The 22,500-nt window shown below is 45.0% G+C and overlaps 1 protein-coding gene across 2 annotated transcripts in view; it reads right to left on the bottom strand.

Moving 5' to 3' along the window:
• LOC128691308 (inactive phospholipase C-like protein 1) overlaps positions 1-22,500 on the bottom strand; it is a 276,887-nt gene that overhangs the window by 138,044 nt on the left and 116,343 nt on the right. For both annotated transcript variants that reach the window (XM_070091631.1, XM_070091630.1), the window contains exon 7: positions 8,188-8,391. In XM_070091631.1, the coding sequence (XP_069947732.1) occupies positions 8,188-8,391 (204 nt within the window). The remainder of the gene's footprint in view (positions 1-8,187; positions 8,392-22,500) is intronic.

Below are 22,500 nucleotides of genomic sequence, written 5' to 3'. Positions count from 1 at the left end.
TGCTGTCAGTGGTGCCCTTGGTGGTCCTACGATGGAGACGCAACAAGCAGCAGAGGCTGGAGTGCATCACAGACCATTGTCTGTTGACGAAGATGGTCATGTGTCGTAGCAACAGTTAGCCAAACCTTGGTCCATCATTCCCAGACAATCTTATTATTACCACTCCTGGTCAAAGATATCATCATCACTCCTGGTCAAAGATATCATCACTCTTAGTCAAAGATATCGTCATCAATCCTAATCAAAGCTATCATCATTAGTCAAAGATATCACCACTACCAGCCATTGCTACCACCATCACCACTAATCAAAACACTCACTAGTGCCACTACCCTCACCCCTAACTAAAACTACAACGACTCCTATTATTGAAAACCATCACCACTTAGCAAATGCTCACCACAACCACAAGCTAACACTTTCAATCACCAACATCACTACTACCAGCTAACATCACCACCATCACCAATTAACACTTTTCCTCTGGTCACCACCACCAGCTGACACTTCCTCTGGCCACCACCACTAGTTGACACTCTTCCTCTGGTCACCACCACCATCAGCTGACACTTCCTCTGGTCACACCCACCAGCTGACACTTCTTCTGGTCACCACCACCAGCTGACACTTCCTCTGGTCACCACCACAAGCTGACACTTCTTCTGGTCACCACCACCACCACCATCAGCTGACACTTCCTCTTGTCACACCCACCAGCTGACACTTCTTCTGCTCACCACCACCAGCTGACACTTACTCTGGTCACCACCACAAGCTGACACTTCCTCTGGTCACCACCAACATCAGCTGACATTTCCTCTGGTCACGACCACCAGCTGACACTTCTTCTGGTCACCACCACAAGCTGACACTTCCTCTGGTCACCACCACCAGCTGACACTTCCTCTGGTCACCACTACAAGCTGACGCTTCCTCTGGTCACCACCACCATCACTATCAGCTGACACTTCCTCTGGCCACACCCACCAGCTGGCACTTCTTCTGGTCACCACCACAAACTGACACTTCCTCTGGTCACCACCACCAGCTGACACTTCCTCTGGCCACCACCACTAGATGACACTCTTCCTCTGGTCACCACCACCACAACCAGCTGACACTTCCTCTGGTCACACCCACCAGCTGACATTTTCTTTGGTCACCACCACCACAAGCTGACACTTCCTCTGGTCACCACCGCCATCTGACACTTCCTCTGGTCACCACCACCAGCTGACACTTCCTCTTGTCACCACCACCAGCTGACACTTCCTCTGGTCACCACCATCAGCTGACACTTCCTCTGGTCACCACCACTAGTTGACACTCTTCCTCTGGTCACCACCACCACCACCAGCTGACGCTTCCTCTGGTCACACCTATCAGCTGACACTTCCTCTGGTCACCACCACCAGCTGACACTTCCTCTGGCCACCACCACTAGATGACACTCTTCCTCTGGTCACCACCACCACAACCAGCTGACACTTCCTCTGGTCACACCCACCAGCTGACATTTTCTTTGGTCACCACCACCACAAGCTGACACTTCCTCTGGTCACCACCGCCATCTGACACTTCCTCTGGTCACCACCACCAGCTGACACTTCCTCTTGTCACCACCACCAGCTGACACTTCCTCTGGTCACCACCATCAGCTGACAGTTCCTCTGGTCACCACCACCAGCTGACACTTCCTCTGGCCACCACAACTAGATGACGCTCTTCCTCTGGTCACCACCACCACAACCAGCTGACACTTCCTCTGGCCACACCCACCAGCTGACATTTTCTTTGGTCACCACCACCACAAGCTGACACTTCCTCTGGTCACCACCGCCATCTGACACTTCCTCTGGTCACCACCACCAGCTGACACTTCCTCTTGTCACCACCACCAGCTGACACGTCCTCTGGTCACCACCACCAGCTGACACTTCCTCTGGTCACCACCACTAGTTGACACTCTTCCTCTGGTCACCACCACCACCACAAGCTGACGCTTCCTCTGGTCACACCCACCAGCTGACACTTCCTCTGGTCACCACCACCAGCTGACACTTCATCTGGTAACCACCACCAGCTGACACTTCCTCTGGTCACCATCACCATCTGACACTTCATCTGGTAACCACCACCAGCTGACACTTCCTCTGGTCACCACCACCACCACCACCAGCTGACACTTCCTTTGGTCACACCCACCAGCTGATACTTCCTCTGGTTACCACCACCAGCTGACACTTCCTCTGGTCACCACCACCACCAGCTGACACTTCCTGTGGTCACTACCACCAGCTGACACTTCCTCTGGTCACCACCACCACCGGCTGACACTTCCTCTGGTCACCACCACCACCATCTGACACTTCCTCTGGTCACCACCACCAGCTGACACTTCCTCTTGTCACCACCACTAGATGACACTCTTCCTCTGGTCACCACCACCACAACCAGCTGACACTTCCTCTGGTCACACCCGCCAGCTGACATTTTCTTTGGTCACCACCACCACAAGCTGACACTTCCTCTGGTCACCACCGCCATCTGACACTTCCTCTGGTCACCACCACCAGCTGACACTTCCTCTTGTCACCACCACCAGCTGACACTTCCTCTGGTCACCACCATCAGCTGACAGTTCCTCTGGTCACCACCACCAGCTGACACTTCCTCTGGCCACCACAACTAGATGACGCTCTTCCTCTGGTCACCACCACCACAACCAGCTGACACTTCCTCTGGCCACACCCACCAGCTGACATTTTCTTTGGTCACCACCACCACAAGCTGACACTTCCTCTGGTCACCACCGCCATCTGACACTTCCTCTGGTCACCACCACCAGCTGACACTTCCTCTTGTCACCACCACCAGCTGACACTTCCTCTGGTCACCACCACCAGCTGACACTTCCTCTGGTCACCACCACTAGTTGACACTCTTCCTCTGGTCACCACCACCACCACCAGCTGACGCTTCCTCTGGTCACACCCACCAGCTGACACTTCCTCTGGTGACCACCACCAGCTGACACTTCATCTGGTAACCACCACCAGCTGACACTTCCTCTGGTCACCATCACCATCTGACACTTCCTCTGGCCACCACCACTAGTTGACACTCTTCCTCTGGTCACCACCACCACCACCAGCTGACACTTCCTTTGGTCACACCCACCAGCTGATACTTCCTCTGGTTACCACCACCAGCTGACACTTCCTCTGGTCACCACCACCACCAGTTGACACTTCCTGTGGTCACTACCACCAGCTGACACTTCCTCTGGTCACCACCACCACCGGCTGACACTTCCTCTGGTCACCACCACCACCACCATCTGACACTTCCTCTGGTCACCACCACCACCGGCTGACACTTCCTCTGGTCACCACCACCACCGGCTGACACTTCCTCTGGTCACCACCACCACCGGCTGACACTTCCTCTGGTCACCACCACCACCAGCTGACACTTCCTCTGGTCACCACCACCACCAGCTGACACTTCCTGTGGTCACTACCACCAGCTGACACTTCCTCTGGTCACCACCACCACCGGCTGACACTTCCTCTGGTCACCACCACCACCAGCTGATACTTCCTCTGGTCACCACCACCACCTGCTGACACTTCCTCTGGTCACCACCACCACCAGCTGACACTTCCTCTGGTCACCACCACCACCACCGGCTGACACTTCCTCTGGTCACCACCACCACGTCTGTTTGTTCATCCTCTCCCCCGGTTCACATGCACGTTCTCTCGCCAACTCACAATAACGTCAGACTAAGAATTGTTATTTTAGATTACATGTGGGATATAAGTTTGGGTGTGTAGCGCTGCCAGGCAGCAGGCAAGGCGCTCTACCAACAACTGGTCGAGCTTAGTCAATGGTCGAGTGAGTCGCATGTGTACCTGGAAACACTGGCGACTGAGTCGCATGTGTACCTGGAAACACTGGTGACTGAGTCGCATGTGTACCTGGAAACACTGGCGACTGAGTCGCATGTGTACCTGGAAACACTGGTGACTGAGTCGCATGTGTACCTGGAAACACTGGTGACTGAGTCGCATGTATACCTGGAAACACTGGCGACTGAGTCGCATGTGTACCTGGAAACACTGGCGACTGAGTCGCATGTGTACCTGGAAACACTGGTGACTGAGTCGCATGTGTACCTGGAAACACTGGCGACTGAGTCGCATGTGTACCTGGAAACACTGGTGACTGAGTCGCATGTGTACCTGGAAACACTGGTGACTGAGTCGCATGTGTACCTGGAAACACTGGCGACTGAGTCGCATGTGTACCTGGAAACACTGGCGACTGAGTCGCATGTGTACCTGGAAACACTGGCGACTGAGTCGCATGTGTACCTGGAAACACTGGCGACTGAGTTGCATGTGTACCTGGAAACACTGGCGACTGAGTCGCATGTGTACCTGGAAACACTGGCGACTGAGTCGCATGTGTACCTGGAAACACTGGCGACTGAGTCGCATGTGTACCTGGAAACACTGGCGACTGAGTCGCATGTGTACCTGGAAACACTGGCGACTGAGTCGCATGTGTACCTGGAAACACTGGTGACTGAGTCGCATGTGTACCTGGAAACACTGGCGACTGAGTCGCATGTGTACCTGGAAACACTGGTGACTGAGTCGCATGTGTACCTGGAAACACTGGTGACTGAGTCGCATGTGTACCTGGAAACACTGGCGACTGAGTCGCATGTGTACCTGGAAACACTGGCGACTGAGTCGCATGTGTACCTGGAAACACTGGCGACTGAGTCGCATGTGTACCTGGAAACACTGGCGACTGAGTCGCATGTGTACCTGGAAACACTGGTGACTGAGTCGCATGTGTACCTGGAAACACTGGTGACTGAGTCGCATGTGTACCTGGAAACACTGGCGACTGAGTCGCATGTGTACCTGGAAACACTGGCGACTGAGTCGCATGTGTACCTGGAAACACTGGCGACTGAGTCGCATGTGTACCTGGAAACACTGGCGACTGAGTCGCATGTGTACCTGGAAACACTGGCGACTGAGTCGCATGTGTACCTGGAAACACTGGCGACTGAGTCGCATGTGTACCTGGAAACACTGGCGACTGAGTCGCATGTGTACCTGGAAACACTGGCGACTGAGTCGCATGTGTACCTGGAAACACTGGCGACTGAGTCGCATGTGTACCTGGAAACACTGGCGACTGGATCCACTTCCATTCCCACAAGTAATCTAAAATTTATTTAGTTAGTCTGGCAGCCTCGATAAGAAAAGAATTTCAGCTGACGCTCCTTCATTTTTTCTGTGATGATTTGAGTTCTTATAATATTACCAAAGTTTTGTGTGTGTGTACATAAACATTTATTTTATTATTATTTATTAAAGATTCGCCGGTATTCTCCCGGCCCGGGCCTTTTCCAAGTGGTGGCCCGGCCTTGGCTCCCTCTTTAGGGAGTGTCTGAGACCTAAGTCTCCCATGGGAGGAGGCACAAGTACCTCCTCATCTTTGGGACCAACTGTCCCCAGGCCTAGCCACAAGCTAGGCCCCTCTGGTCTGCCATCCCCGCCACAAGGGGGCAAATGGGAATGACAGTCTTATGAGCTAAATGCTCGGGCTCAGGCACCTACCCTACCCTAGAAGGGTTAGGCATGGTGTCGATGTACATAAACATATTTATACATGTGCCGTATATGTAAAACTTGCCGAATAAGACAAGCGAAAATTTGTGTATGCAATAATTTTGCAAAAAATCATTCTGAACCTAACGAGAAAAATATATTTTATTATGTTTATTTATTATTAAATTATTGTAAGCTTATCTAATATATATATATATATATATATATATATATATATATATATATATATATATATATATATATATATATATATATATATATATTTATATATATATATATATATATATATATATATATATATATATATATATATATATATATATATATATATATATATATATATATATATATATATATATAGGGACCCTCATCTTCAGAGAAAAGAATAAAATTGCTTCAGGGAAAACTCAAGGATTTCCCTGAAGCTGTTTGAGAATTTTCTCCTACCACCCCCTATATTATATACATATATATATATATATATATATACATTATATATATATATATATATATATATATATATATATATATATATATATATATATATATATATATATATATATATATATATATATATATATATATTTATATAATAAGCTTCAAGCAAAAATCGGCAGATTTCTCTTAGAAGCCGCTTGAATATTTTTCGTCTCCTTCCATCCCATATATTTTTAGGTTAAAATTTATTTATTTAAGTAGCACAATTACCAGTGTCGTAAGCATACTAAGAGAAAATACAATAAGTGCTCGGGGCCCAAGACTATTCAACAATATCCTGCCATGCATAGGGAAAATTACCAATAGACCCCTGGCTACTTTCAAGAGCGTCCTGGTCAGATACCTAAAGTCAGCACTCGACCATCTAGGCTGTGGTTCGTACGTTGGACTACATGCGGCCAGCATGTAGTCCAACGGGAGCCGAGAATGTGACAGATTTTTTTTCCTGCTGGATGGCCATACTGAGACACTGGAACTGGAAGGTGGCAACCTCTGCATCTCTGATGTGTCTGAAACCCTGTTTTTTGAGGAAGCCAGTGCATATTTTCCCAATACTCCAAAGGTCTCCAATTCTGCTGGAAAATTTTATTACTGACGGCCCATGTCCCCATATGTGTTGAGTTTGAATTCTTCTTTGTGATCAGCAGCACCTCGCTTTTCCTAACACTTTTATTGATATAGGTGTCATCCGGAAAGGATACACAGTCGTATGCTAGTAGTATATCGGGGATAGATTAGGATCCTTTCATGTGGATAGAGGGATTACTGGGACTACTGGATGCTAGGAATCAATATTTCCTCACAGTTGGGCTCCCAGCTCTAACGAGATTCGTCTTGATAATGTTCACTTTGTTATGTATTGTATGCCAACCCTTGGGGGTTAGACAGTTTAGACCTTGTGGACAATATTGGGTTGCTTGTGCCTTGACACAAATGCACTCAGATTCAGTGTGACCTGCAGCAGAAAGGTGAGGAGCCACCGCATTATTGAAGGACCGTGGATCGAAACGTGTTCCCATGTGCACTCACAGTTTTGAGACAAGCAATAAGACTTCTTGATGGACGTTGCGGCAGCAAACATGCTTTTACACACTTTTTCTGCAATGGGGCTATCCCAGTCGGACTTTTTGTAGTAGGTAAAACGCATTCTGTGCATCAGTGTCTTCAGTCCCACTTTTCGTCTTCAAGACGTTGGAGACTCTTTTTCTAGACTCAGGCAGATGGTGTTGGAATCGCTCGTGCTTTTGGTAAGGCAGCCGTGATTTAGTCAATGATCTGTCGATTGGAGGAAACTACTTTCCATATGGTGAGCTTCAGTTTTCCTGATGCTCTCTTAAAGGGATTCTGCAGTGCCAACTAGAGTGCCATCATCCGAAAATCAGATTTTGAGTTCTCTCGACGTCCCCTCTGTGACTTCATTAAGAACTAGGCAGAAAACGAGAGGGGGCGAGGAAACCCGTTATTGCACACCTTCATATGAGTCGATTTCATGTTAAACAAGGAGGAGTTTTGAGGTATCACTGCAACACAATTGGATGAATGGATAAAAGGAAGGAAAATACTGATGAACAGGACAGAATACGGTATCCATTTTAAGTTTAAAGCATTATCAAAGTCCATTTTAAACAGGGCAATAAGATCTGTTATGCTAGTAATTTTTGCCAGTGCTGACTGGGCAGCTGCCTCATAGCTTTACTGAGTTCTAAATCACACCTCAGTATAATGCAAAATTTGTAAATTACCCAGAAATCGCTCATTTTGAAAATATACTTTTAAAATTTATTATTTTAACCTCTACTTTCTGATCCTCTTATTTACTGAAAATTACACTGAATCTAAATTTACAGTGGAAAGTGTATATATGACACATGCGTCACAATACCTGATCAACTTGTTGAAAGTGATTGCATAAAACCCTTTGGTACAAGGGCTACGGCAGTTCCGCAATTTCATGCTCTGAATCTAGTCTAAAGCCGAGGAGCAACGGCAATGATCTCTGGATGCATCTACAGGTTGTTCAGTGGATAAATACCTTTGACACAGCGACAGCCACACGTGAGGACCCTGATGTAACCATCGATGCTGGAGGGCCCCTTGAGCTGGTCTTCAAGAAGGTAGGTGTTGTGGCTGGTTGAGATGAAGTAGTGACCTAGAGGCTGGGTCATGTCTTGACACACTTGCCGCTGACTTGGGTCAAACAGGTCACATTCATCACTCATTAAATACCGCGTGAAACCTGCAGGGAAGGCGGAGACAGTGAGATATATCATTAAAGTGTACTAGACACTTGTCAACGTATATACAATAGACACTTGTACACAGAAAAGCAAAGTATAAAGAGTCTGTGTATTCCCATCTCCTGAGATCTTCAGTTGTACAGAAAAGTAAAGAATCTAAGATTATACAGCTGGCAGATATAAATGTCACATGTGTGACGAGTGGGAGGAGTTACTAAACTTAAACAATGGTTTGGAATATGAGTGGAATATCCTAATTTACATACATTCCCTGAGTGCATGTAATTAACAGACACCAGTCATCCATGGGTGAACCAGTTATCCATGTATGAACCAGTTATCCATGGGTGAACCAGTTATCCATGGGTGAACCAGTTATCCATGGGTGAACCAGTCATAGAAATCTGAAGTCTGTAGCCTAGAGTTAGTCCATTTCAAACCCCTCCCTATATACATAAGAAGCACTGAGAAGTGTGAAAGTAATTTCCCCCCCCCCCGTGGCTTGTCTTGCACACAGACACACACACAGACACACACACACACACACACACACACACACACACATATATATATATATATATATATATATATATATATATATATATATATATATATATATATATATATATATATATATATATATATATATATATATGTCGTGCCGAATCTGTAAAACTGGTCAATTAGCAAGAACTCATTTAAAATTAAGTCCATTCTAAAATTTTCTCTTATACGTTTAAAGATATATATTTTTCATTAATGTTGATGTAAAAATTTATAATTTTGCACCAAAAGGAACTTAGAAAACTTACCTAACCTTATTATAACAAGAACAATTTATTTTAGCCTAACCCAACTAAATATATTTTAGTTTTGTTTACAGTAATTTAATACTAAACAAACACAGTGAAATATATTTTTTTCGTAAAGTTCAGAATGATTTTAGCGAAATTATTGCATACACAAATTTTCACTTGTCCTATATGGCAAGATGAGCGTTGCTATTTAAGCCAATATCGCAAGTTCTGCCTATTCGGCACGACATATATATATATATTATATATATATATATATATATATATATATATATATATATATATATATATATATATATATATATATATATATATATATATATATATATATATATATATATATATATATATGTTTATATATACATAACAATACTTTACACTATCTAAAAATTGGAAAACTGGACGGCAAAAGCTTTTCCAAATGGCTAAGGACTCCTCGGACTGGTATTAATTCTGTGCTATTCATATGACGAACGCAATATTTTTGAATCCCTTCTCATGTGTGTTGATGAGCAACAACCTCAGAATGTAGCTCCTGAGTTACTTAAACATCACTTATTTGAAGAACTATGATGAATTTTGACTCGTTTTGAATGTATCACATTTTCTTGTTAGAATATTATTTATAAGGTACATTTTTTATGACTGCTTAATCCTGCCAAAGCGTTTGATAACAATGGTCCTTCACTTGTAGTATTCATATAAAGTACATTTAAACATTGATAGATAACTGGGTTTTGTCGACTCATTTGCTCGCTGGCAATGGCAGGTTGTGTGAAGACGCCTCTATCATGCTGCAGAGAGGAGTGGTTTCTTGCATTTACTTTGTCTAATGGAGAAGAATAAAAGCCACTATTCACAATTAACCCACACTCTGAAGAATAAGCTTTAGACGAAGTTTCGGTCTAGATCCAACACTGATACGTCATCTGCAGCTTCCACTCCAAAGTGCTGACTGGATGCGATTGATGTACTGCTGAGAACATTACAAAATATGCCCGTGGCAGAAGACGCCTTTACTGGTCATCGTATCGCTCTGTTAAACATCTTAACAGAGCAAAATATTTGTAAAAAAAATCAGCAAGATTTATCGTACTTGTCAGTTTCTAACCGGCAAGATTCTCTTAAGGCCTGATATACAATAACATTTCCGTTGAGTATCTTAGACTTTAGAATTTACCTTAAACCAGCCAGTCCTTTCACATGGTCATATATAAAAAATTAAAACTCCTCAGGTATTGTTTTACGATGGCTTAGCTCTAGGGAACGAATGGATTTGTCAGTTAATAACAGAGGAGGGGAGTTAGTACATGGTGAGACGGAGGTATTGGGTAGATGGTGGGAATATTTTGAGGAACTTTTAAATATCGATGAAGAAAGGGAGGCGGTAATTTCATGCACTGGTCAGGGAGGTATACCATCTTTTAGGAATGAAGAAGAACAGGATGTGAGTGTGGGGGAGATGAGTGAGGCATTACGTAGAATGAAACGGGGTAAAGCAGCTGGAACTGACGGGATCATGACAGAAATGTTAGAAGCAGGGGGGGCATATAGTGTTGGAGTGGTTGGTGTTTCTGTTTAATAAATGTATGAAAAAGGGGAAGGCACCTAGGGATTGGCAGAGAGCATGTATAGTTCCTTTACATAAAGGTAAGGGGGACAAAAGAGATTGTAAAAATTATAGGGGAATAAGTTTACTGAGTATACCAGCTAAAGTGTACGGTAGGGCTGTTATTGAAAGAATTAGAGGTAAGACAGGGAGTATGATTGCAGATGAGTAAGGAGGCTTTAGAGTGGGTAGGGGATGTGTAGATCAAGTGTTTACATTGAAGCATATATGTAAGCAGTATTTTGATAAAAGTATGGAAGTTTTCGTTGCATCTATGGATTTAGAAAGGCATATGATAGAGTGTATAGGGGAGCAATGTGGCAGTTGTAGCAAGTGTATGGAATAGGTAGTAAGTTAAGAAATGCTGTAAAGAGTTTTTATGAGGATAGTGAGGCTCAGGTTAGGGTGTGTAGAAGAGAGGGAGATTACTCCCCGGTAAAAGTAGGTCTTAGACAGGGATGTGTAATGTCACCATGGTTGTTTAATATATTTATAGATGGGGTTGTGAAAGAAGTAAATTCTAGGGTGTTCGAGAGAGGGGTGGGATTAAATTATGGAGAATCAAGTACAATATGGGAGTTGACACAATTACTTTTCGCTGATGATACTGTGCTTATGGGAGATTCTAAAGAAAAGTTGCAAAGGTTAGCACGAGTTTGGGAGTGTGTGTAAAGGTAGAAAGTTGAAAGTGAACATAGATAAGAGTAAGGTGATGAGGGTATCAAATGATTTAGATAAAGAAAAATTGGATATCACATTGTAGAGAGGGAATACGGAAGAAGTGAATGTTTTCAGATATTGAGGAGTTGACTTGTCAGCGGATGGGTTTATGAAGGATGAGGTTAATCATAGAACTGATGATTAAAAAAGGTGAGTGGTGCGTTGAGGTATTTGTAGAGACAAAAGACGTTATCCATGGAGGCAAAGAAGGGAATGTATAAAAGTATAGTGGTACCAACACTCTTATATGGGTGTGAAGCTTGGGTTGTTAATGTTGCAGTGAGGAGGCGGCTGGAGGCAGCAGAGATGGCCTGTCTATGGGCAATGTGTGGTGGAAATATTATGCAGAGCATTCGGAGTATGGAAATTAGGAGGTGTGGAGTTAATAAAAGTATTAGTCAGAGGGTTGAAGAGGGGTTGTTGAGGTGGCTCGGTCATTTAGAGAGAATGGATCAAAGTAGAATGACTTGGAGAGCGTATAAATTTGTAGGGGGAGGAAGTCGGGGTAGGGGTCGTCCTCGAAAAGGTTGGAGGGAGGGGGTAAAGGAAGTTTTGTGGGCGAGGGGCTTGGGCTTCCAGCAAGCGTGCGTGAGCGTGTTAGATAGGAGTGAATGGAGACGAATGGTTTTCGGGATCTTATGAGCTGTTGGAGTGTGAGCAGGGTAATATTTAGTGAAGGGATTCAGGGAAACCAACCGGTTATTTGTACATTGCTGGACTTGAGTCCTGGAAATGGGAAGTACAATGTCTGCACTTTAAAAGAGGGGTTTGGGATATTGGCAGTTAGGAAGGATACGTTATATATCTTCATATATGCTTCTAAACTGTCGTCTCTGAGCACCTCTGCAAAGACATTGATCATGCATGAGTGAGGTGAAAGTGTTAAATGATGATGAAAGTATTTTCATAATGGGGATTTTTTTTTTTTGGGTCACCCTGCCTCGGTGGGAGACGGCCGACTTGTTGATATATATATATATATATATATATATATATATATATATATATATATATATATATATATATATATATATATATATATATATATATATATATATATATATATATATATATATATATATATATCGTGCCGAATAGGCAGAACTTGCCATCTTGGCTTAAATAGCAACGCTCATCTTGCCATATAGGACAAGTGAAAATTTGTGTATGCAGTAATTTCGCCAAAATCATTTTAAACCTAACGAAAAAAATATATTGCACTGTGTTTGTTTAGTATTAAATTACTATAAACAAATCTAAAATATATTTAGTTGGGTTAGGCTAAAATAAATTGTTCTTGTTATAATAAGGTTAGGTAAGTTTTCTAAGATTCTTCTGGTGCAAAGTTAAAATTTTTTACATTAACATTAATGAAAAAAATATATCTTTGAACGTACAAGAGAAAATTTCAGAAAGGACTTCATTTTAAATGAGTTCTTGCTAAGTGACCAGTTTTACATATTCGGCACGACATATATATATACATATATATATATATATATATATATATATATATATATATATATATATATATATATATATATATATATATATATATATATATATATATATATAAGATTTAAGAGATACATTGTTAATATAAAGGTGGCATATACCGTACATGTTGTTACGTGTGTATCACCGATTATAAGGCGAAAATCTCATCCAGCTCCTCAGAGCTGGGGCGTGTGCCCAAAATACAGCAGGCATTATCCCTTTGAACAGCCGCACTGAGCCGCTGGAACAGAAAACTAGCTGCCCTGGGATCCCTAGTTACCCTGATGAGTCTTTTTCCCAGCTCCTTAAGGAATTTAGATGCATTATTTCCCCATGAGCCAAGGGTCTCTGAGCCTATGGGAACAAACATATAATGATGGGCAAGTTCTCCATATTTTCTAGACTTTTGGGACTCCCTGAAGCTGGCAGCTGCCCCTCCTTCTTCCCTGGTGTATTGGAGATAGGTATCAGCTAAGGTAGATGCACATGTATGGTCCCACACCACCTGCTTCCCGTCTGTCCAGGCTTGAAGGGTGATACCATCTTGACGCTTCTGGCTGCCATATATATATATATATATATATATATATATATATATATATATATATATATATATATATATATATATATATATATATATATATATATATATATATATATATATATATATATATATATATATATATATATATATATATATATATATATATATGTATATATATATATATATATATATATATATATATATATATATATATATATATATATATATATATATATATATATATATTCTGAAACCAACTCAGCTCGGTTTCGGCGTTCAACAGGGCTGTGAAGCAGCTGCCCACGTAGCACGAGTATATATCAAAAACATGTCCGATGAAAAAGCCTTGGTCAAATTGGACTTTGCCAATGCTTTCAACTCAGTCAGAAGGGATGCTGCTCTCCAAGCAGTTTATAGAAACTTCCCTTCCCTTTATCCCTTCATAGAATCGGGTTATAGTGTGACTTCCAAACTATTGTTTGGGGACCATGAAATTGACTCATGTGAGGGCGTGCAACAGGGGGACCCTCTCGCCCCCTTTCTATTTTGTTTGGTCATCAAGGAAGTCACAGAAGAACTCTCCAGCGAGCTCAATATCTGGTTCCTGGACGACGGTACCCTAGCTGGCACAACAGAATCTCTCCTAGAGGACATCAGTAAAATTAAAGACATGGGAGAAAGCCTGGGCCTTTCTTTAAACACCACCAAATGTGAAATAGTTTCTACCAATCAACAGATGATCCAGAATATTAGTGCCGTTTTACCAGGAGCACGAACCATTGATCCAGCCAATAGCACTCTCCTTGGTGCTCCTCTTGGGTCCACTGCCATCGATCTGATCCTAGAAAAAAAAGTCTCAGACCTACGGACGATGGAAAGCAAGATGAAAGACATTGACACACACGATGCCTTCTACCTACTCACCAGGTGCCTGTCAATCCCAAAACTTACCTACTTTCCGAGATGCTCCCAGCCTTCAGCAGTCCAAAACTCAAGGAATATGACTCTCTCCTGAAGACCATGCTAGAGAGTGTATTGAATCTTTCCCTTGAAGATGGACAGTGGTTGCAAGCCTCACTTCCGGTCAGTCTTGGAGGGCTAGGAGTACGCAGATCCTCCCAGATTGCTCTACCAGCTTTCCTGTCCTCTTCCATAGCATCAAACGAGTTGATAAGACAAATTCTTCCTGATACCCTCAGTGACCCAGCAGGAATAGAAGACCCTAGCTATGCCAGTGCCATCACCGAATGGGAGACTCTTGCTGCTCCAGCACCAAACCCTAGTGCAGCACTGGCTCACAAACAGTCAAGCTGGGATGGCCCGATTGCTGAAAAGGTGCTTGCCAACATGCTCAGGGCTGTAACATCAGATAGGGAGATTGCCTGTCTCCAGGCTGTGAACACACCTCACTCCAGGGACTTCTTCCAAACAGTTCCCATATCGGCAATGGGAACGCGACTCGACCCTAAGACCCTCCGTATTGCAGTGGCTCTGCGCCTTGCTGCCCCAATTTACACAGAATATACGTGTATTTGCGGCGAAGTACAAGAGGACCAATACGGTCTACATGGTCTTAACTGTTCCAAAACCAAGGGCTGACATGCAAGACACAATGAGGTCAACGACATCATTAAGAGAACCCTTGCTACAGCTGGATGCCCTGCCGAGAGGGAGCCCCGATCACTAGCAGCCAACAATACCCACAACCCAGCAAACCGCCCCGACGGGATCACCATCTATCCTTGGAAGAATGGCAAGCTCTTAGCATGGGACTATACCTGTGTGTCCACACTGGCTGACACCTATATCCATCACAGTGTGGGGCGACAGGGAGGAGCTGCTGACCACAGGGAGTACAAGATCAGCAAGTACAGGGACATTAGCCGACAGTATCAATTTGTCCCAGTGGGATCAGAGACCTTGGGATCATGGGGAAAAATGCCACACGTTTCCTTAAAGAATTGGGGTCCAGACTCATCGACACCACCAGGGACCCAAGGGCAGCCACTTCCATGTTCCAGCGCCTCAGCGTAGCCATCCAGAGGGGAAATGCTTGCTGCATACTTGGCTCGCGTCCAGTCTCGGAGGAGCTGGAGGAAATTCATGATCTTTGATACATTGTGCCATTGTATTCATGTTTATGTTTTTTTCTGTACATGTATTCTGTTTATTAATATATGTTCACATAGAATATAAAATATATAGGGGGTGGTAGGAGAAGAAAATATTGAAACAGCTCCGGGGAGAACCTTGAGTTTTCCCTGAGGTACGTTTATTATCTTCTCCGAGGATGAGGGTCCCCATTCCAGCTATAGATGTGGTACTTTGAATATATATATATATATATATATATATATATATATATATATATATATATATATATATATATATATATATATATATATATATATATATATATATATACACATATATATATATATATATATATATATATATATATATATATATATATATATATATATATATATATATATATATATATATATATATATATATATATATATATATATATATAATATTGGAGAGGGAGAAGAGTTTTTTATTTTACTGATTTTGCACAATGTTCTCCTGTAAAAGGCATTTTAGAGAGTAAGTTTCATTATTTTGTTCAAATTATCAAGTATATGTTTCTGTACAATATAACATGGTGTTTATAAATTACAAAAAAGACACAATACCGTGACGGGAACGATACACAAATAACCCGCACATAGAAGAGAGGAGCTTACGACGACGTTTCAGTCCGACTTGGACAATTTACAAAGTCACTTTGTAAATGGTCCATGTCGGACCGAAACGTCGTCGTAAGCTCCTCTCTTCTATGTGCGGGTTATTTGTGTAATATGTTTGTATGTACATGTATATTACATGTCTTCAACACGTCAACAGCAGCTGAAGTTTTTGCTCTGTGTTTAACCACTAAAATCACTATTATAAGATTAAAATTATAATTTTGTTAATATTATTTTTTTCCTGATCTAGTGACAATAGGGAGGTACAGTCTCGACGCCTGACAGATGTACAGTCTCGACGCCTGACAGATGTACAGTCTCGACGCCTGACAGATGTACAGTCTCGACGCCTGACAGATGTACAGTCTCGACGCCTGACAGATGTACAGTCTCGACGCCTGACAGATGTACAGTCTCGACGCCTGACAGATGTACAGTCTCGACGCCTGACAGATGTACAGTCTCGACGCTTGACAGATGTACAGTCTCGACGCCTGACAGATGTACAGTCTCGACGCCTGACAGATGTACAGTCTCGACGCCTGACAGATGTACAGTCTCGACGCCTGACAGATGTACAGTCTCGACGCCTGACAGATGTACAGTCTCGACGCCTGACAGATGTACAGTCTCGACGCCTGACAGATGTACAGTCTCGACGCCTGACAGATGTACAGTCTCGACGCTTGACAGATGTACAGTCTCGACGCCTGACAGATGTACAGTCTCGACGCCTGACAGATGTACAGTCTCGACGCCTGACAGATGTACAGTCTCGACGCCTGACAGATGTACAGTCTCGACGCCTGACAGATGTACAGTCTCGACGCCTGACAGATGTACAGTCTCGAAGCCTGACAGATGTACAGTCTCGACGCCTGACAGATGTACAGTCTCGACGCTTGACAGATGTACAGTCTCGACGCCTGACAGATGTACAGTCTCGACGCCTGACAGATGTACAGTCTCGACGCCTGACAGATGTACAGTCTCGACGCCTGACAGATGTACAGTCTCGACGCCTGACAGATGTACAGTCTCGACGCCTGACAGATGTACAGTCTCGACGCCTGACAGATGTACAGTCTCGAAGCCTGACAGATGTACAGTCTCGACGCCTGACAGATGTACAGTCTCGACGCTTGACAGATGTACAGTCTCGACGCTTGACAGATGTACAGTCTCGACGCTTGACAGATGTACAGTCTCGACGCCTGACAGATGTACAGTCTCGACGCCTGACAGATGTACAGTCTCGACGCTTGACAGATGTACAGTCTCGACGCCTGACAGATGTACAGTCTCGACGCCTGACAGATGTACAGTCTCGACGCCTGACAGATGTACAGTCTCGACGCTTGACAGATGTACAGTCTCGACGCTTGACAGATGTACAGTCTCGACGCTTGACAGATGTACAGTCTCGACGCCTGACAGCTGTACAGTCTCGACGCCTGACAGATGTACAGTCTCGACGCTTGACAGATGTACAGTCTCGACGCCTGACAGATGTACAGTCTCGACGCCTGACAGATGTACAGTCTCGACGCCTGACAGATGTACAGTCTCGACGCCTGACAGATGTACAGTCTCGACGCCTGACAGATGTACAGTCTCGACGCCTGACAGATGTACAGTCTCGACGCCTGACAGATGTACAGTCTCGACGCCTGACAGATGTACAGTCTCGACGCCTGACAGATGTACAGTCTCGACGCCTGACAGATGTACAGTCTCGACGCCTGACAGATGTACAGTCTCGACGCCTGACAGATGTACAGTCTCGACGCCTGACAGATGTACAGTCTCGACGCTTGACAGATGTACAGTCTCGACGCCTGACAGATGTACAGTCTCGACGCCTGACAGATGTACAGTCTCGACGCCTGACAGATGTACAGTCTCGACGCCTGACAGATGTACAGTCTCGACGCCTGACAGATGTACAGTCTCGACGCCTGACAGATGTACAGTCTCGACGCCTGACAGATGTACAGTCTCGACGCCTGACAGATGTACAGTCTCGACGCCTGACAGATGTACAGTCTCGACGCCTGACAGATGTACAGTCTCGACGCCTGACAGATGTACAGTCTCGACGCCTGACAGATGTACAGTCTCGACGCCTGACAGATGTACAGTCTCGACGCCTGACAGATGTACAGTCTCGACGCTTGACAGATGTACAGTCTCGACGCCTGACAGATGTACAGTCTCGACGCCTGACAGATGTACAGTCTCGACGCCTGACAGATGTACAGTCTCGACGCCTGACAGATGTACAGTCTCGACGCCTGACAGATGTACAGTCTCGACGCTTGACAGATGTACAGTCTCGACGCCTGACAGATGTACAGTCTCGACGCCTGACAGATGTACAGTCTCGACGCCTGACAGATGTACAGTCTCGACGCCTGACAGATGTACAGTCTCGACGCTTGACAGATGTACAGTCTCGACGCTTGGCAGATGTACAGTCTCGACGCTTGACAGATGTACAGTATCGACGCTTGGCAGATGTACAGTCTCGACGCCTGACAGATGTACAGTCTCGACGCTTGGCAGATGTACAGTCTCGACGCTTGGCAGATGTACAGTCTCGACGCCTGACAGATGTACAGTCTCGACGCTTGGCAGATGTACAGTCTCGACGCTTGACAGATGTACAGTCTCGACGCCTGACAGATGTACAGTCTCGACGCTTGACAGATGTACAGTCTCGACGCTTGACAGATGTACAGTCTCGACGCTTGACAGATGTACAGTCTCGACGCTTGACAGATATACAGTCTCGACGCTTGACAGATGTACAGTCTCGACGCCTGACAGATGTACAGTCTCGACGCTTGACAGATGTACAGTCTCGACGCCTGACAGATGTACAGTCTCGACGCTTGACAGATGTACAGTCTCGACGCCTGACAGATGTACAGTCTCGACGCCTGACAGATGTACAGTCTCGACGCTTGACAGATGTACAGTCTCGACGCTTGACAGATGTACAGTCTCGACGCCTGACAGATGTACAGTCTCGACGCTTGACAGCTGTACAGTCTCGACGCCTGACAGATGTACATTCTCGACGCCTGACAGATGTACAGTCTCGACGCCTGACAGATGTACAGTCTCGACGCCTGACAGATGTACAGTCTCGACGCCTGACAGATGTACAGTCTCGACGCCTGACAGATGTACAGTCTCGACGCCTGACAGATGTACAGTCTCGACGCTTGGCAGATGTACAGTCTCGACGCCTGACAGATGTACAGTCTCGACGCTTGGCAGATGTACAGTCTCGACGCTTGGCAGATGTACAGTCTCGACGCCTGACAGATGTACAGTCTCGACGCTTGGCAGATGTACAGTCTCGACGCTTGACAGATGTACAATCTCGACGCCTGACAGATGTACAGTCTCGACGCTTGACAGATGTACAGTCTCGACGCTTGACAGATGTACAGTCTCGACGCTTGACAGATATACAGTCTCGACGCTTGACAGATGTACAGTCTCGACGCCTGACAGATGTACAGTCTCGACGCTTGACAGATGTACAGTCTCGACGCCTGACAGATGTACAGTCTCGACGCTTGACAGATGTACAGTCTCGACGCCTGACAGATGTACAGTCTCGACGCCTGACAGATGTACAGTCTCGACGCTTGAGAGATGTACAGTCTCGACGCTTGACAGATGTACAGTCTCGACGCCTGACAGATGTACAGTCTCGACGCTTGACAGCTGTACAGTCTCGACGCCTGACAGATGTACAGTCTCGACGCCTGACAGATGTACAGTCTCGACGCCTGACAGATGTACAGTCTCGACGCCTGACAGATGTACAGTCTCGACGCCTGACAGATGTACAGTCTCGACGCCTGACAGATGTACATTCTCGACGCTTGACAGATGTACAGTCTCGACGCTTGACAGATGTACAGTCTCGACGCTTGACAGCTGTACATTCTCGACGCCTGACAGATGTACAGTCTCGACGCTTGACAGATGTACATTCTCGACGCTTGACAGATGTACAGTCTCGACGCTTGACAGATGTACATTCTCGACGCCTGGCAGATGTACATTCTCGACGCCTGACAGATGTACAGTCTCGACGCTTGACAGATGTACATTCTCGACGCCTGGCAGATGTACAGTCTCGACGCTTGACATGTATATTCTCGACGCCTGACAGAAGTACATTCTCGACGCTTGACAGATGTACATTCTCGACGCCTGGCAGATGTACAGTCTCGACGCCTGACAGATGTACAGTCTCGACGCTTGACAGATGTACATTCTCGAAGCCTGGCAGATGTAGTCTCGACGCATGACAGATGCACAGTCTCGACGTATGACAGATGCACAGTCTCGACGTATGACAGATGTACATTCTCGACGCTTGACAGATGTATAGTCTCGACGCTTGACAGATGTACATTCTCGACGATTGACAGATGTATATTCTCGACGCCTGACAGATGTACAGTCTCGACGCTTGACAGATGTACATTCTCGACGCCTGACAGATGTACAGTCTCGACGCATGACAGATGCACAGTCTCGACGTATAACAGATGCACAGTCTCGACGTATGACAGATGTACAGTCTCGACGTATGACAGATGTACAGTCTCGACGTATGACAGATGTACAGTCTCGACGTATGACAGATGTACAGTCTCGACGCATGACAGATGTACAGTCTCGACGTATGACAAATGTACAGTCTCGACGCATGACAGATTTACAGTCTCGACGCATGACAGATGTACAGTCTCGACGCCTGGCAGATGTACATTCTCGACGCCTGACAGATGTACATTCTCGACGCTTGACAGATGTACATTCTCGAGGCCTGACAGATGTACATTCTCGACGCCTGACAGATGTACAGTCTCGACGTCTGACAGATGTACAGTCTCGACGCATGAGAGATGTACAGTCTCGACGCATGACAGATGTACAGTCTCAACGCATGACAGATGTACAGTCTCGTTGTATGATAGACGTACAGTCTCGTTGCATGATAGACGAACAGTCTCGACCCATGATAGACGTACAGTCTCGCCGCATGATAGACGAACAGTCTCGTTGCATGATAGACATACAGTCTTGTTGATTGATAGACGTACAGTCTCGACCCATGATAGACGTACAGTCTCGCCGCATGATAGACGTACAGTCTCGTTGCATGATAGACGAACAGTCTCGATCCATGATAGATGTACAGTCTCGCCGCATGATAGACGAACAGTCTCGTTGCATGACAGACGTACAGTCTCGTTGCATGATAGACGTACAGTCTCTATCCATGGTAGACGTACAGTCTCGCCTCATGATAGACGTACAGCCTCGACCCATGATAGACGTACAGTCTCGTTGCATGATAGACGTACAGCCTCGACCCATGATAGACGTATAGTCTCGTTGCATGATAGACGTACAGTCTCGATCCATGATAGACGTACAGTCTTGACCCATGATAGACGTACAATCTCGCCGCATGATAGAGGTACAGTCTCGACTCATGATAGACATACAGTCCCGACCCATGATAGACGTACAGTCTCGACGCATGATAGATGTACAGTCTCGACGCATGATAGGCGAACAGTCTCGACCCATGATAGACTACAGCCTCGATCCATGATAGACGTACAGTCTCGACCCATGATAGACGTATAGTCTCGACGCATGATAGGCGAACAGTCTCGACCCATGATAGACGTACAGTCTCGACCCATGATAGACGTATAGTCTCGACGCATGATAGGCGAACAGTCTCGACCCATGATAGACTACAGCCTCGATCCATGATAGACGTACAGTCTCGACCCATGATAGACGTATAGTCTCGACGCATGATAGGCGAACAGTCTCGACCCATGATAGACTACAGCCTCGATCCATGATAAACGTACAGTCTTGACCCATGACAGACGTATAGTCTCGACACATGATAGATGTACAGTCTCGACACATGATAGGCGAACAGTCTCGCCGCATGATAATCGTACAGTCTCGACCCATGATAGACGTATAGTCTCGACCCATGATAGACGTACAGCCTCGACCCATGATAGACGTACAGCCTCGACCCATGATAGACGTACAGTCTCGACCCATGATAGACGTATAGTCTCGACGCATGATAGGCGAACAGTTTT

This window comes from Cherax quadricarinatus, chromosome 36 (assembly GCF_038502225.1).
Source record: "Cherax quadricarinatus isolate ZL_2023a chromosome 36, ASM3850222v1, whole genome shotgun sequence".
In the NCBI taxonomy this organism is placed as follows: domain Eukaryota; kingdom Metazoa; phylum Arthropoda; class Malacostraca; order Decapoda; family Parastacidae; genus Cherax; species Cherax quadricarinatus.
This window is presented reverse-complemented; position numbering and strand designations above follow the sequence as displayed.